The 14,833-nt window shown below is 41.8% G+C and overlaps 1 protein-coding gene across 3 annotated transcripts in view; it reads right to left on the bottom strand.

The window, feature by feature from the left end:
• LOC132991967 (WD repeat-containing protein 7) overlaps positions 1–14,833 on the bottom strand; it is a 94,775-nt gene that overhangs the window by 14,454 nt on the left and 65,488 nt on the right. For all 3 annotated transcript variants that reach the window (XM_061061002.1, XM_061061004.1, XM_061061003.1), the window contains one exon: positions 7,951–8,137. In XM_061061002.1, coding sequence (XP_060916985.1) covers positions 7,951–8,137 — 187 coding nt within the window. The remainder of the gene's footprint in view (positions 1–7,950; positions 8,138–14,833) is intronic.

Below are 14,833 nucleotides of genomic sequence, written 5' to 3'. Positions count from 1 at the left end.
GGAACAAAAGAGAGTGACAGGTGAATACAACCAAATGAACACACAGCCATTTACATGCAAATGATCTTTACGACACTTTAAGTTCACTCAAAGTTCACTTTACTTAGGTCCACTTCAGAAAACACACAATGACTGAATCCTTCAGTCCCACTCATTCAAAGAAGACAAATGTTTAAGAACCTCTCCCAAACATAAATTTTGTATTTTAAACATTTTACTGATATGGAAAACTTAGGAATAGTGTCATGTTTTTGTAAGACAAGAAGCAAAGGAAGAACACAGTCATTTAACCTGCTTTTGTCATTGCTAACTAAAACCGCTTTTCTGGTGCGCTGCTGGCTCAGTGGTTATTGCGGGCGCCCCATGCATGATGGCTGTAGTCCTCCAAGCCGGCGGCCCAGGTTCTGATCTGACCTCTGGCTCCTTTCCCGCATGTCATTCCCCACTCTCTCTCTCTCCCTGATTTCCGACTCTATCTACTGTCCTGTCTATACAATAAAGGCACAAAAAGCCCAAAAATAAATCTTTCTAACTGCTTTTCTGACTTCATATTTCCCATTATTTTACTGTTTGTACATTATTAAATACACATGTCACTTTTCCACTTACGACTTGATTGAATCAGTCTAACCCTAACCAAAGCATGTCACAGTGAACTCATGAATTGGCCTTGTTAAAAAAATTAAAATCTCTGCTAAACATTGCGGTGGTAAGGACTATTGTCAGCGGAGGGTAATTCCACATTTGGTGCTCAGGAAGGTAAGTCGACCGACGGGATAGTTGTGTGGGATTAGGTTTTATAGTAAGAGTGTTTATGGTAATGAACACACAACGCTGGTGTGGCTCATTAATGTGAATTTAACAGTTTTGGGACAACAATGGAGCTCTATGGAAGAAGAATTATCAGGCTTAGGGGGATACATTGACTCAGGGATGAAGGGATTTGTTTACCGGAGGTAAAATGTATACAGCCTTGTTTTTCAAAGAATAGATTTACTGGTGAGCTAAAAAGAGAAAGAGGCGTTAAAGTGCACACATTTATAGAGAGCAAGGAAAGGAGATAAAACTGAGTGAAGTAGAGGGATGGAGCCTCACTAATATATGGAGTGAAGAGATTAGCGGGCAGCTTATAATGTCAAGGCCGAGTCAATGGGAGCCATTCACCAGACGACGGCATAATGGACTCCCACAATGCAACAGGAATTAGACACACACACCCTAACAGCTGGCCACACACCCCTCTGAGTGTGTGTGTGCGTAGAGAGAGAGGAAAAGAGGGGGCGAGAGAGGCCACCTTGTTAAGAAAATGACTCTGGGGAGAGAGAGAGAGAGAGAGAGAGAGAGAGAGAGAGAGAGAGGAGGGGAGTGATGGGTGGATGAACAGCCGAGCTGCACGATTCATCTCCTCTGATTACAGATCACAGCCTCAGTACCTGTAATTAATACTGGTAATGTATCGGCAATATATCAGCAATATTGAAATGTTTAATTTCATTTAGAGGGCTGGCTGTAATTGGAAACAGTCACGGTGTTGATATAAGGTGGCAAGAGAGCACAGAGCTAATTGTACAGAGAACCAGCGAGGTTAATAACTAACGTTTAGAACGTGTAATGAAATAATCTGGATTATTATTGCTGTTAAAGGGGGAAAACCCAAAGCCACACACACACACAGAGTTTCATCATCAGGACTAAAAATAGAATAAGAGCTATTAGCTATTATTATATATAAGGAGAGAAAGAGATTTGTCTTTATTGGAGCCAGAAATAACTGTCACATTGCTCTCTTCAAAGGCACCAGACTCCATTGACAAAAATTGGAATTTTACCTCTAAGAAAATGAGAGTTGCTGGTCTACAGTTGCTTATATATGATGACTTTTTTTGTGCTGTGTGTGACTTGATTGATTGAAATGGTAAGTTGAAAGTTCTTAAACAATATTTGTGGAACACTTAAGAGCCTAGTTAATTGAGGCAGCGGCAGACCGGCAGCTCCTGAATTCTTCAATGCAAAATCGCTGTTTTTGTCAATGAAGTCTGGTGGCTTTGAAGAGAGCAACATGACGTCTGTTTCCTGTTTCTAAACAACACCTCAAAAGGTCTGCATGCATGTGTGCATTTTCCCTTAATGGTTAATTTTTGTGACCATTGCAGCCTCTTTCCAAGACTGAAGGCTAAAAAAATTCTGCTTGAGCAATTTCAAAACTTTTTTGTCCCTTTCACAACATGTGTTAAAAAGAAAGAAAATAGGGCTGAAGCAACCTTTAGATTAACCTGGGCAATCCCTTTCAATACAATACAAAATGCCAAAGAGGGGATATTGTACTCAACTACATTACGCTGAATTGGAGAAACAACTCTGAATATAATGCGCTCCATAACACCACAGCGTACTATGACCTCCGTTAAATTAAGTCCTCTATAACAGCATCTAAAGAAATGGATTTTCTACACCTCTGCCAATAAGTGATCTACATAAAGTCACTCTGATTATGAGTTTGGACTGAATATATTTAAACTCAGATGCACAAACACATACACTCAACAAAGGGTTCAGTGTGTGTGCTTGTGTGTGTGTGTGTGTGTGTGAACGTGGCAACATGACTGTATTCACTGCCAGTATCCCGCTGACATTATCCAGTCAATACTGAGTCACACACACACAGTGAGGATTGGACTATTGATTTTTTTTGTGGTGAGGGAGGAGTGAATAACTAGAGTCTCATGATGAGAGTCACTGCTGCAAGAAACCAAAACTGTTTGTATCAGAGCGACCGGTAACTGGATGGTTTCCTCGACAACAGGCCTGCAGACGAGTTTAAAGACAGATCAGGTTACCGACTGCTTTTAGAAATGTCTACCTGACAGTTACGTCTTCACTCACTGACTGACTGTTTTTTTTTCTGGGTGACTAGATGATGTTATCACACATGCACAAAACTCCTGAAAAAATTCCCCAGAACTTCAAAATGAGCTGCATGAGGGAACAGAAGAGGCAAAATTCTTCATCCAGACATTACCCGATGTGAGCCAATGTATGAGCACGGCAGAAAACAATTAGGAAAACTCACCGCCAGCAAGCTACAGTAGCGAGGGCGGGGGGGGGGGGGGGGGGGGGGGGGGGGGGGGTGATTATGTTCGTATCTCTCAGCCATTGCAATCTTCATGCACTTAAAGAAGCAGCTTAATACTCGTTTCTGCTGGTCACTATGTTCTTCTTCACTTGTTCGTTGATAATGTAATTACGTCCGATAACACAAAGCATTCATAAAGGCGCTTAGTCAGCCAGTTTGGATTTCCGCAGCGTCTGTTTTACATAATGTCTTGCCCTCTGAGACCGATCCCACTTACGAGGAAAATTGTTGAAAGCAACTCAGGAAGATTTCAGGGGTGGACTGTGCTGATTTAAAAAAAGAAAAGACATTTTCCCGAGTGCAGGAGTGAAAACAGCTTCAGGAAACAATTTAGTAGAGAATTACTGAGAAGACAGTGACTGGTCTTCTCAGTAATTCTCTACAGCGGTTATTATTACACATTTATAGAAAGTTTCAGGCAGGCAGCCCCCTGAGTTCCTACTAAGTTGCTTGTTCACACACGCACCTCACAGCAGGAGACTGTCCCTGTTGGACGGGGGAGTTTGGGATCTCAGGAGTCAACACATGATGTAAATGGACGCCTTGGAAATGGTGGAAGGAGCAACAGAATAATGGGAATTTAGCCTTTATATTTATGCTACGTGTAGCTCGACACATTCACAATATCAACAAAAGAGCAGAAAAGAACATGCTTGCAAACAGAAAGCATAATGAATCAGTTTCTATGCCAACCGCGGGATATTAATGTCTCCTCCTCCTTCTCGCTTGAGGTGAATTTTTCTGAATATTTCCTGCTCCGTTCTCACATAATCTCATATGAAAAATTGACTAAGGGTCTGCCAGTACAAACATGTGTCTGTTTGCATTCAAAGGCCGCACAACACAAAGCTGCTCCATTTAACAAGGGCCCTCGTCCTTCATCAGACATGAAGTGAGTAAACATAACTCCACATATATATATATATATATATATATACATGTACGACCCCTGAGGTCACCTGACAGGTCATGTGATACAAAGCAAGGAACATATGTTTCATGTTTTATGTACTTATACTTGATGTTTGGATTATTTATTAGTGTTGTTTATGTATTTGTATGTCTCCAGCTGCAATCAAATTTCCCTGTGGGGACAATAAAGATACCTTTGACCTTTGATAGCTTTAGGCTTTCTCTGTCTTTGGATATATTTTTGGTCCAGCACCCAGTACTCAACTCTTTGGATGTGGGTGCTGTTTGATATTTTAGTGTGAACTGCGTTTGCAGTCACACATGCAGCTAACCCTGAAAAATTCAGGAAGAAGTATGAAAACACCGGGAAACACCAGCTAGTTATCTTAGTAATAAAAAAGGTTCACTGACTGATAACAGAGCAGATTCAGATGTTTTTATCATTATTATATTATTGTGCATTATCTTTTTCCCCTGTAATTATGAAATCAAACTGTTCACACAGTCTAAACTCCATGACGTTCACTTTAAATCAGGTGTGAATGCAATCGAGATTCAAAAGCACACGCCTGAATGAAATCTACCTTTTTCCTGAAAAATGACCTGTAGTTTTCTGATCATGTTTATCGGTGTATAAACTTCCTGTTGTGCCCATGACAACAACAACAGGTACTTATCTCGGCACGACACACACAAACACATTACACAAACATTGATCTACCTCTGCATGATAAATGCAATTCTTCAAAAACACAAATAGACAATAATCACAGTACAAAGAGATGTAGTTATCCCTGCATGTCAGAATTATACGTAATTCTCTATCTATCACACACAAAATAAAACATGCATTTATCTCTGCAGTGGGGACGGCAAACACACCGCCCTCTGATTGGACGAGAGAAGCAGAGAGGGAAACATCGACAGGTCAGCAAGAGGTCTTTATATTCCGGTCCACAGCAGGGCATTTGATAAGGTTACACTTGAACACGGTTTATATTGTTGGAAAGTTTCAGATGCCTTTTCAACAACTTCAGTTCTAAAGTGAGACCTTATATGTCTAAATCTACATGTTTGATTGAAGTCGTTGATTTGCAAAAGGAAAGATCAAAATGCCAAGAATCTGAGATTTTAAAGCTGGATACTTTTCTTTTTGCAGAAGAAACAATGGTTTCCTTATCAATGTATTTTGAGTGTTCTTAAGAAGGTAAAAGGAGACTTGTTAGCTTCCTCTGTGCATGTTCATTTTTGGTGCTGTAATCAATGAGATGGCATCCTGTGTTAAGAATGTCACAGAGACCAACAGACACATTTGAAGTCCGTTAACAGTCTCAACCAGGAACAGCTGATCTGAAACATTTAAGCCCAACAACAGGTCTGAAACAAAGCTCACACATTACTTCTGAATGATGCACATCAGGGCTGATTTAAATGAATATAACAAACAGTGATGACTGAAAATGATGGACAGTAGGTAAAACATAAAAACATAATAAGTGACACTGTAAAACACAAAGAGCTTCTTGAATCCGAGGCTATTGAAAAAGGATTATCGGACACACACACACACACACACACACACACACACACACACACACACACACACACACACACACACACACACACACACACACACACACACACACACACACACACACACACACACACACACACACACACACACACACACACACACACACACACACACACACACACACACACACACACACACACACACACACACACACACACACACACACACACACACACACACACACACACACACACACACACACACACACACACACACACACACACACACACACACACACACACACACACACGCTCTCCCTGCAAGGAGTGTATTGATGACCGTTTGTGTAGATCAGGGACAAAGAGCCTCACTGATCATAGAGAAACACTGATTACTCTGTGTGTGTGTGTGTGTGTGTGTGTGTGTGTGTGAGAGAGAGAGAGAGTTATGTATTTTCTCGTCCTCTGCATTGTTAAGAACTGATCTGATCACTGTGTCTCATTGATCCGCTCTCGTGCTGTTTACTTCAACAACACCAGGAGGCAACAAAACACAGCGACAGAACTTTCATGGTTAATTATTCATATTCATAACCTCTTTCAGTGTGTGTGTGTGTGTGCGCACTTGTGAGGAAGGATTTAAAGCTAAGACTCAACAGTTTCTTTTTTTTATAGGTGAATGTGTGTTGGAGTGTAGGTAAGTTGAAATTACATAAAGGTATTCTTTATTCTATTGAAGTTGTTTTCACTTTCTGTTCCACTTAAAATGTATTTGACTAAAACCTAATTGCATGATTTTGAGTCCGTCTCTCGTACCCACACACACACACACACACACTCACACACACACACGGTGACAGCAGACATATCTATACTCATTTAACCAGACTGACCCGGCTCCAGTTTCAGCCTTAATAGGATCAGCTCATATTGGCCAGTTAGATTTCAGCAGGGAGGAAGAGTCGCACACGCTCAGCCCTTTGTATCAGAGAGGAGAAGATGCCACTGAATCACCTCCTCCCTTTGACCTCTGACCTCCACTTACTCAACTGAATCACAACCTCAGTGTGTCTTTGTGAAGGCAGACAAAACCTCTGAGCTCGTCTCTGCAGGTTTACATGTTCAAAGTGCAGAAAGCATTACCTTCTCACTGGCTAATCTCAGATTCTTAAACGATCACAGTGACAGATATTCATCTGCTTAGGTTTGCAGTCGTACAAAAATGTTGTTTCAAGAAACTAATCAGAAGATTTGAAGAGATACCATGAGGAAAATATTCTATTTTTTTCTGCCACACATTTTTGCAGATTTCTGTAAAAATACTTTCTTGCCAACTTTAACTCTTCAGGCCTAAACAAAACCTTCCAAAATTAGACAACCTGAGGAGTAAAAGTGGTTCAAAGAACTTTAATTTCAGGTATCTTTTTTTCGCAGAAAACAGATGGGGAGGCCTTGTTGATACTTGGCTTGCCTAAAAGAGGGCTTCTGCTAGCACAATTGTTTCCTTGGATTTTGTGTCCGGATACAAAAAATGTGCCGAGCACTTAGTTTCCGTTTTTCATTTTTAATGCCCTATGAAGATGAAGATGCATGACAATTACACCTAAAAAGACAGCTGCTTATTGTGCATTATAGTCATTCAAATCTAAAGGTTGATCCCTCAAACGGGGAATTGGCCAATAGTTTTCTGAGTGGACATTTGAACACAAACACACATACACGCAGAGACGACTCTCATGTCAGGGCAACGCAGACATCGTTACATCATCATAATGTCCTGCAATGAGATTACAACCCAGCTTCCATAGCTCAGTGTGTCAGCTTCATGATGCCTGAGTGTTTCTCTGTTTGTCTTAGTGTGTGTGTTTGTATGCGCATACATTTGTACTGTATTAAAACAGGAGGTTGTCCGGTCTCTGGAATCTGAGAGGAAAGATTATCAGTTAAACCGACAAACAAAAAAAATTAATAAACACCTCCACTGTTTGTGTTCAGTGTGTATTCAGGATTTTCTGTCTCAGTCTCTCTCTATGGGGGAACTATCATGTGATTCTCAGGACAAACTTTTTAACCTACTCTGCAAACTTAACCTGGTTTACTCAAATTTACCTTTACATCATGATCTGAAACTTATGTTTATGGGCATCCAGCATTGTAACACTATAGGTACGTTTTTAAATGAGGATCAGAAGAAGAGGTCAACTTTAAGTCTTTCAGCTTTATAAACAAGTCCACATCATGAACCAAGTCAGAGAAAATACCGAGTGTTTTGTTTTAGAAGTCCCACTAAAATGTCCCTTTAAGAAGAATATGAAAGACATTATAATTGTCATTGACAGCAACATTTAAATGTGAGTGCCTGGTGGACTCACTTGGCCAGTTGCTTCTCGGCGTCAGCGCAGAGCTCCAGCAGTCCCATGAGCACAGCTGACACGTCCATATACGGCTCCCAGACGGTGAAGCCTCGGCCAATCAGATCGATGGCGGTGCGGCGGATGGTGCTGTGGGGGGGCAGCTTGGGGCTGGGGGGCTGCAGCAGCAGGAAGGTGAGAGCCTTACCTGCAAGTAGAATAAACAGTAGAATTACAGAGTAGAACACATGTATAGAACTTTAGGAAGGGAAATGACTAAAGGTTGATGATGCTTGCTTATTGACTTTTGCTGCAGTGAATAAAATAAAGACAAAATCTGGAGCAAATAAGATATGAAGGGGATAATGCATGGTGAACAGGTTTTTATGTCAGAGAGGATCCCTGTCCCAACACCTTTCAGTACATCCTCATCGACCTCGACAAGCTGAGGTCTCTCGTCTCACCCTGAAGGTGTTCCTCCCTGCTAACTGCTCACTATACATTATTCTGCTTATTACATGTCATTATTACATGCTTATTATTACACAGGAAATCAATCATTTCAAACACAACATTTATTGATTTGAAAATGCCTTCTGTCTTCCGCTGTACAAATAATCCACGGCATCTACAGTTAGAGCTGTGTCCATAGCAACAGTTAACTCAAAACTAACTCTCATTGGTCACATTAAACTGAACACTTCCACTGATGGTGAAGGGAGACAAGGTGAACAAATCACATGAATCAGAGCAGCACCTGATGGAGTTTCTCTGTCTTGTCATGTTGGAGTCTTTTGACATTATGACACGCGCCCACCCTCTGGAACTCACTCCTAAAAAACATCAGAGACTCCCCCACACTCACCTCCTTCAAGAAATCCCTCAAAACTCACCTCTTCATCACTGCCTACAACCACTAACCCCCCCCCCCCCCTACATTACTTCTTCGTTGTACTGTCCTCATAATTTTTTTGTTTTGTTTTATTATTTAATGTTTTTTTCAAAGCGTCTTTGAGTTTTCAGAAAAGCGCTATATAAAATCAATGTATTATTATTATTATTATTGTTATTATTATTATTATTATCTTCTGTATCCCTACTTTATCCCATAGTACTTTCCATCATGTGTTTACTTCATGTGCCAACTACTGTTCTGTACATTTGATATGACAGTGGATCATTCAGTGTCTGCAAAAGACTCCTGAAGACCTTCTACCAGTCTGTGGTGGCCAGCGCACTCTTCTTTGCTGGTGAAGTCAGCAGGCTCAACAAGCTGGTGAGGAAGGCCCGCTCTGTTGTTGGCCTGGAATTGGACAGTTTGGAGACGGTGGCTGAGAGGAGGATGAGGGACAAAAATCACAGCCATACTGGACAACTCCTCTCACCCTCTCCATGATGAGCTTTAGCAGATGGGAAGTTCCTTCAGCCATCGTCTCGTCCCCCCCAGGTGCAAAACTGAGTGCTTCAGGCGCTCCTTTGTGCCTATTGCCATCAGACTGTACAACGGCAGTGGGTCCTAGTCTGTCTTCTTAATCATAGACAGACATCCTGCTTCTAATAGTTGTAAATACATAGTATCTTTATTTTTATTCCTATCTATTCTAAATGTATTAATACTCATATGCATGTTCTTCTCTTGTTATCTTTTACTGCTGCAGCACTTGAATTTCCCCAACGGAGATCAATAAAGGACTATCTTATCTTATCTTAGAGTAAGAAACCGGGGAGAGAGTGGGGAATGCAGGAAAGGAGCCACAAGTCAGATTTGAACCCGGGCCGCCTGCTTGGAGAACTATGGCCTCCGTACATGGGGCGCGACCTCACCACGAGGCCATCTGTGTGCACTTTTTCAGTCTTCATTTTGCTGCTGTTTTAGTCTCCTTTCTCTCTTTACCACAGTAAACATACTGATGTCAAGGTAACCCAACTTCCTTACGGCGCATTGATTTGAGAACATTTAGTCCTTTAGATTATGTCCTTTAGATTACGGATATGTGTCCGTCGCAGCCTTTTTATGATCGTGGTAACGGTTCATTCTTCTTAACAACGGTGATCTACTGAGGGATAGCAGGACGTTGCATTAAGTAACTGGCCAATCAGAAGCAAGTATTTAACACAGCTGTGTAATAGAGCCGTTCAGATGAATTCAAACTCCAGACTTTGCAGCTGCATCAACCGCTATGCTCACATTTTGAATGATCTAGCTCTCACTCCCAGCTAGTCACAGATGACAGCGTCCTTACACCTGGACTATGACAGTCAATAGTCGATAGTTTTTGCTATCTTCACATTCAAACACAGTTGTAGATTTTGATTAAATCTCATAGAACATGTCAGGATTACAAGTCAAAGCCCCGCCCAATTTAGAAACATGTCTTAAACATGTGAGCCATCTGAAACAAAACCATTTCTATAAAGACATCATCTCTTTTAACATCCAAAAACGAATAAATCCTAATGTCTTAAATAAGGTTTGGATGAAAATGATTCAGCTTATGTCATACACACACAGACACAAACTGGGAGGATAAAGACAGCGAGCAGGATGGGGGTCACTTCATAGCTGACCTGACATTTGAGCCAGCCTCTGTAGGGACAGGCTGACCATTAAGGCTCCAGAAAATATCCCCATCTCTCAATAACACCCCCCTCCCCCAATCACATACACACACACACACACACCAGCTACTGACTGTCTCTCTCCGTCTGTCTCACTCACTGAAACCTGAGGTCCAGAGCTTTTAGCAGTGTCTTCACAATGTGCTGCAAAAACATGTAGTCTGAGGAAAACCAGGCAGAGAGAGGCTGATTAAACACTTGGTATCTGGCTTTATATAAAAATGGCTGGGAATCTTCGTAGAAAACAAGTTTCTCTTGTTTCATTTCACATGAATAAATAAGTCATTGATTCATAAAATCAGAGCCTGTCGAGGGTCCTATCCTCGTAGTAGCAGGTTTTATTCTCAGAGGTCTGTTTTCTTCTTCTGCTGCTGCTGTCCATTCACAGATCAATAAAGTTCATTGCATTGTCGCTTGAAATGTAAAAGTTAAACAGTCATAACATTAAGAAACATATAAAATAAAAAAGATCATTTACTTAAAGTATTTATAATCCTGTGGTGGCTCTAAAGGTCCTTTAGTCTCCAGACACACACAGCTAATCTCATCATCTGGATCTCCTGGCATTTCATCATCAGACCCCCTTAAATGGCAACCCCCCCCCCCCCCCCCCCCTCTTCATTGGTTTATATCTACACACACACACACACAGCCTATGACCGGGCTATAAAAGATATAGCTAGAGGCTAACTGTGTTAGCCTTGCTGGTATAGGACTGCTATAATATATACCAGCAGCGACAGATATGGCGCTAACTGTGTTAGCATCATTTTGCTATGTTGTTATGGGCAACATAGACCGTAAGAGTTGGACATTGGTGCTAACGTTGTTAGCCAGTTTGGTGGGTCGTAGAGACAAAGAGCAAGGAGTGATGTTGATTTTCTTTTGTACCGGCTCCACAGGCCTTCAAACCCGTTCTCTTGTTTGTAGAAGTCGATCTTTAGTTGCCTAAATGAAAACATGCCTACGACAGAATCACTTTCAGTACAACATCACGCCCTCTCATGAGATGTCTTTTGAATAAATGACCGATACATTTTAAAATGCAGATCTACAAACACACTTTCTAGCAGCACATGACCCAGCAGTCTGTTTGTCTCTGTAAATGAAGACTCTGTATTATAGTCCGTCCTGGTACTCGATTGGTCTTCTGTCCTAATGCGTTCATTTTAACAATTAATCAATTCATTGTTTATATATTTACACACATCGGAGCACACTTATTCACCAGAAAGCAGCAAATGAAGTCTGTGATGCAAAAAAAAAAAAAATCCTGGGGAAACACCAAAGTTTAAAGAAAGAGTAATCATAGCTGGAGCTCTGTTCTCTGTCCATGGTGCTGAAGTGAGCACTACAGTAGACTAAATGAAACTGGTTTCCACTGCTCTGTATGTTGCACATAACAGGCAAAAATGAGACAGCGCGAGAGAGAGAGAGAGAGAGAGTGGCACATCTCATGTCACGCTGCTGTACCTTGGGTTTCATTAACACATGCCAAAGCATTTGAAAAAAGACTGAAGGTTTTGGCATGCGAGCTACAGACGGAGGTAAAAAATATACACTGACACCATGTGAATGGTGTATTTGTGTGTTAACATTGTTATAGTCAGAAGTGTGCAAAAAATATATTTAGATTCATCTTTAAACTTTTCTGCCTCCAAATAAAATCTAAAGATTGGTGGTGAAAAACAAACTGATAATCAATAAATGAATTTGTGACCGTGTGGGAGGATGGAGGAGGATCGGTATGATTTAGGTGTCATAGGGCACAAGGTCACCAGTCAAATTCAAATGCCTGACATTGTTTAAATGTGTGTGGGTGCACCCCACCTCCCCCCCCTTAAATCAGAACAGGCCTCAGAGGTCATTTGGTCAGAGTTCAACACTGAGCAGTGACAGTGGCTGTGTGTGGGCAGATATGAGCCGTTTTCTTATTATCACAGCCACATTTGCACTATGAAATTCACTTTTCCTGGACAACTAAAGATGATTATTGAACTAGTGATTTAATTGGCTGAATCGAGTCTTTGAATTTACAGCCCCTCCCGTTTCTGGGAGAAAGAGAAAGGTCCAGGGTAAAGTCCATTTCTCACGGCGGACATCTTTGTTTAAGGCAAGCCCGGACCCAAATGAACCAACAGCTATTGACAAAGCCTCAGCCGGCCATAATGAGCTGTTAGTTAGAGCAGTAAACGTGTCACATTAACACACAGAGGGTGATTAGAGCAGGGTTAGGGAGGCGGGAGGAAGGAAGGGAGAGAGGGAGGAAGGGAGGGAGGTCGAGAGTGTGAAATAGTGACAGATCAGTGGCGTCTAAAGTTTAGCAGGCTGAGTCGACCACTAACAGGCTCCCTACTTTCTTTCCTCCATCTACCCCCCCCCCCCCCCCCCCCCCCCCCAACCCCCCTTCCCCTCTCTTCCTGTGTTTGAGCTTAAATGAGAGGTGAAGGTAAATCAATGTGGGGGACTATGTTAGAGGATGAGAGCCGGATCAGACTGGCTACAGAGAGAGGGAGCCAGGAAGAAGAAAAGAAAAACAATAGAAAGAAAGAATAAAAGCCAGGGAGGGATGCTGTATCTTATGGAGAAAAAAAAATCTATACAAGGAAAAAAAATGAGCAGTATTTGCTCAACACCCACTTCATACATGAAGATCACTTGTGAAACAATGCACTAGCAGATTTCACACTGGCTCTGTGGCTGGCTATCGTACTACCACAAGCATGTTCCTCGCTTACTTGAATGTTAGCAGGTTGATGAAACAGTCGTTTGGAAATAAGCACCACAAAAGATGATAAAGAACTGGTTTATAGCACCCCTACATTGGGAGGACATGCCTATTTAATTCGAACCGGCTCATTTTTTTATGTGAAGGAGACCTACCTCCCAGAGTTTTTCAAGCCATGGTTAAAGCCTGGCTCAGACTACCATCTCTGCTGGGATATTTATGTAATGTTCCCCCTCATCTGAGTCAGTGGCAAAAAAAAATCAACACTTTAAGTGGATGAACTATGAGTGGGCGCATCGGCTCCCCCTGGAGTAAATAACATCAACGCCAGCCTCTTTTGCAACTGCCAGCAGAAGACATTACAGGAGCACTTCCAAATCTTCGGATTTGTTGAATCTGATCCGAGCAGTGTGTTTCCTATTTTCCACCACCTGCTCAACCTTGTTCAATTTTCTACAACACAGAGTAAAACTCAATTTCCAATCAGCTCTCATTAATGTTTAAAAATGCCATCGTTCACGGTGAACAGGCCTCAGAGGGGACTCCAGGTATTCTGACATTTACCGAGAGAATTATTGTCCAGAGACACAGATGAACGGTTAGTCTCTTTTATCCTGTCCAACAGCATCCTCCCTTCCCTCTGTCATCATCTGTCCTTCCGTCCTTCCCTTCCATCCTTAAGCTCGATCTCCCCCTCCATTTTCCCTACATTTCCCCCCTCACCATATGAAAACATCAATCTATACCCTGCTGTATGGACTATAGTACCCTCCCTCTCTCTGGGACAGCTCTCATTCATCACACACAGCTTCGTATGCCAACAACACCAATCCATCTTTCAATTTCATAACAGGGAGAGGAGAGATGGAGAGTGGAGGGAGAAAAACAACGGACTAAATGAGAGGTGGAAAAAAGACTGAGAGAAAGGAAGAGAATAAAAAAACAGAGGAAGAGGGCGGGGATGAAAGCAAAACGTGAGAAAGATATAGAGGAGAAGGCATAAAAGCTGTCCTCTACCGCTTGCTTTTTTACAATCTTTAAACATGGGCTCGAGCTTTTTATTAGGCAATAAGATGTTTTAGAGGGTCCAGTCACTCGATAAGGTCAGTTAAAGGAGCCAACTGCTCTGTGGAGTTCAGGTAAGTTTTTAAAGGAGTTTGCTCCTCCGGTCGGTCGGGGGAGATTTTGTAGCCATGTGAAATATGACTGCTCTTAGGCAAGGGGTGCATGAGATTACAAGGACTACTCCCTGAAAGCAGACTGTGTGGAATGAATTGTTGAGAAGAGCCTAGGGTTGTATTCATAGCAATGCTACATCAAACATTGCTAATTGAGTCTTAAAATGTCCCTCTAGTGTTCATCATGCAAGAGCATTTTACCCTGAGATAAATGATCCACAAATACCTCCTCCTACACACTGAAATGCACCGGGTGATTCAAACCTATGTGTGACCTTAGTGCCTTTATTGTAGAGATATGACAGTGGATAGAGTCAGGAATCAGGGAGAGAGAGAGAGAGTGGGGAATGACATGCAGGAAAGAAGCCACAGGTCGGAT

The sequence above is a fragment of the Labrus mixtus genome, chromosome 17 (genome assembly GCF_963584025.1).
Source record: "Labrus mixtus chromosome 17, fLabMix1.1, whole genome shotgun sequence".
In the NCBI taxonomy this organism is placed as follows: domain Eukaryota; kingdom Metazoa; phylum Chordata; class Actinopteri; order Labriformes; family Labridae; genus Labrus; species Labrus mixtus.
The sequence above is the reverse complement of the archived record's forward strand: the minus strand, read 5'-3'. Positions and strand labels throughout refer to the sequence as shown.